General features: G+C 53.5%; 1 protein-coding gene across 1 annotated transcript; it reads left to right on the top strand.

The window, feature by feature from the left end:
• Nucleotides 1-300: 300 nt before the first annotated feature.
• Nucleotides 301-993, top strand: LOC131481248 (ret finger protein-like 4B). The gene has a single exon (XM_058669273.1). The coding sequence runs from the start codon at nt 301-303 to the stop codon at nt 991-993; it is 693 nt and encodes a 230-aa protein (XP_058525256.1).
• The last annotated feature ends 490 nt before the right edge of the window (nt 994-1483 follow it).

The raw sequence follows: 1483 nt of genomic DNA, 5'->3' as shown, positions 1-1483 counted from the left end.
CCCTTTCTCAGTGTTCCATTTTTTCCCCTTTTTCCTTTATTTAGAAGCATCCGGATCACAGAAGAGCAGCTTGTGCAAGAAGGGCTCCAGGTTGCTTGTAGGAGCTGAGAGCAACAGGTCGTGTGGAGCTAGTCCCCTGACACTTGGGAAGCCTCAGCCTGCGAAGCCTCATCAGGAATCATGGCCCAAAGGCTGAAAGATGAGAGCACCTGTTCCATCTGCCTCCAGATATTCACAGATCCCGTGTATCTCTCGTGCTCCCACAGTTTCTGTTGGCATTGCCTTGAGCAGTTGCCGTCAATGAGTGAGGACAGGGGGATAGAGTGCCCCACGTGTAAGGCAGTCAGCCAGAGGGCTCCATTACGTGAAGTGCAGCTGGAACAGATCAGCCTTTGCTTGAAGCAGCACTGGGGTCTAATAAAGACAGAACTGCTTATCTCGGATGAGATGCGGAGCATGTGGGAGGATGTGCGCCTAGACCCAGGCACAGCCCACTCGCTGCTGCTGCTCTCCAGTGATCTGAAGAGTGTGCGGTATGGCACAATGTGCCACAACACGGAGCCAGATGCCTGCAGAGTCACTCAGCTGGTCAGCGTGCTGGGCAGCCCCTCCTTCTCCAGGGGCTGCCATTACTGGGAGGTGGAAGTAGGAGAAGGCCATGAGTGGGCGCTGGGCGTGTGCCGGGACTCTGTGGATAGACAGTGCAAGGGTGATGTATCTTGTGAGCAAGGCTTCTGGATCATCAGCAAGCAGGCGGGAGAGATCCGTGCCCACTCCCTCCAGCCACGTATCCTGCGTGCCAGCCCTGGCCTGCACCGCGTGGGAATCTTCGTGAATGTGGAATTGGAAGTGGTCAAGTTTTTCGACGCTGCCAATAATTCCTACCTCTACATGTACAAATCTGTGCCCTCTTGTGAGCCTCTGCGTCCCTTCTTCTCTCCAGGACCCCCCAGGGAAGGGGCCACGGCTGTCCCTTTGCGCATCTGCCAATGAAACGCAGCCCTGGCTGGAAGTGCCTGGCTCAGGAGAACCAGGAGCAGACAAGGCGCTGGACTCTTGACATAAGCGAGGCTGGCATGGGGCGGGGATGTCACTTTCTAGAATGCTCCTAGCTCAGAGCCGGGTATGCATTTCCTCATGGATTGTGTAGCTTCCTCACTTACCAGTGCTCTTTGGCCACTTTGGATGCAAGGAATTTGGTCATGATGAGAAGAACCCATACACTTTATTGGTCTCAAGTCAAGGACAACATGGAGAAGATGCACCTGCCAGTGACAGGGATTATGAATAGGTTTATTAGAGAGTGGTTTTTCTTTCTTTTTTTTTTATGCTCCTGCCATTGTGGATGACAGTGATATTTGTGTGCATATGCAGGAGAGTGTCACAGAGGGGGTGTGGTCAAGAGAGGAGTGAGGAGCCCTACTGCATCAAATGCGATGTGCTCTCTGCTCCATTCTGGAGTGCGGCATGTTGGTGGTCCAAG

Source organism: Ochotona princeps, chromosome 1 (assembly GCF_030435755.1).
Source record: "Ochotona princeps isolate mOchPri1 chromosome 1, mOchPri1.hap1, whole genome shotgun sequence".
NCBI classification, from domain to species: Eukaryota; Metazoa; Chordata; class Mammalia; order Lagomorpha; family Ochotonidae; genus Ochotona; species Ochotona princeps.
The sequence above is the reverse complement of the archived record's forward strand: the minus strand, read 5'-3'. Positions and strand labels throughout refer to the sequence as shown.

What these genes read in the sequence shown, in the direction of transcription:
- LOC131481248 (XM_058669273.1), top strand. Translation starts at nt 301, where the DNA reads ATGAGTGAGGACAGGGGGATAGAGTGCCCCACGTGTAAGGCAGTCAGC.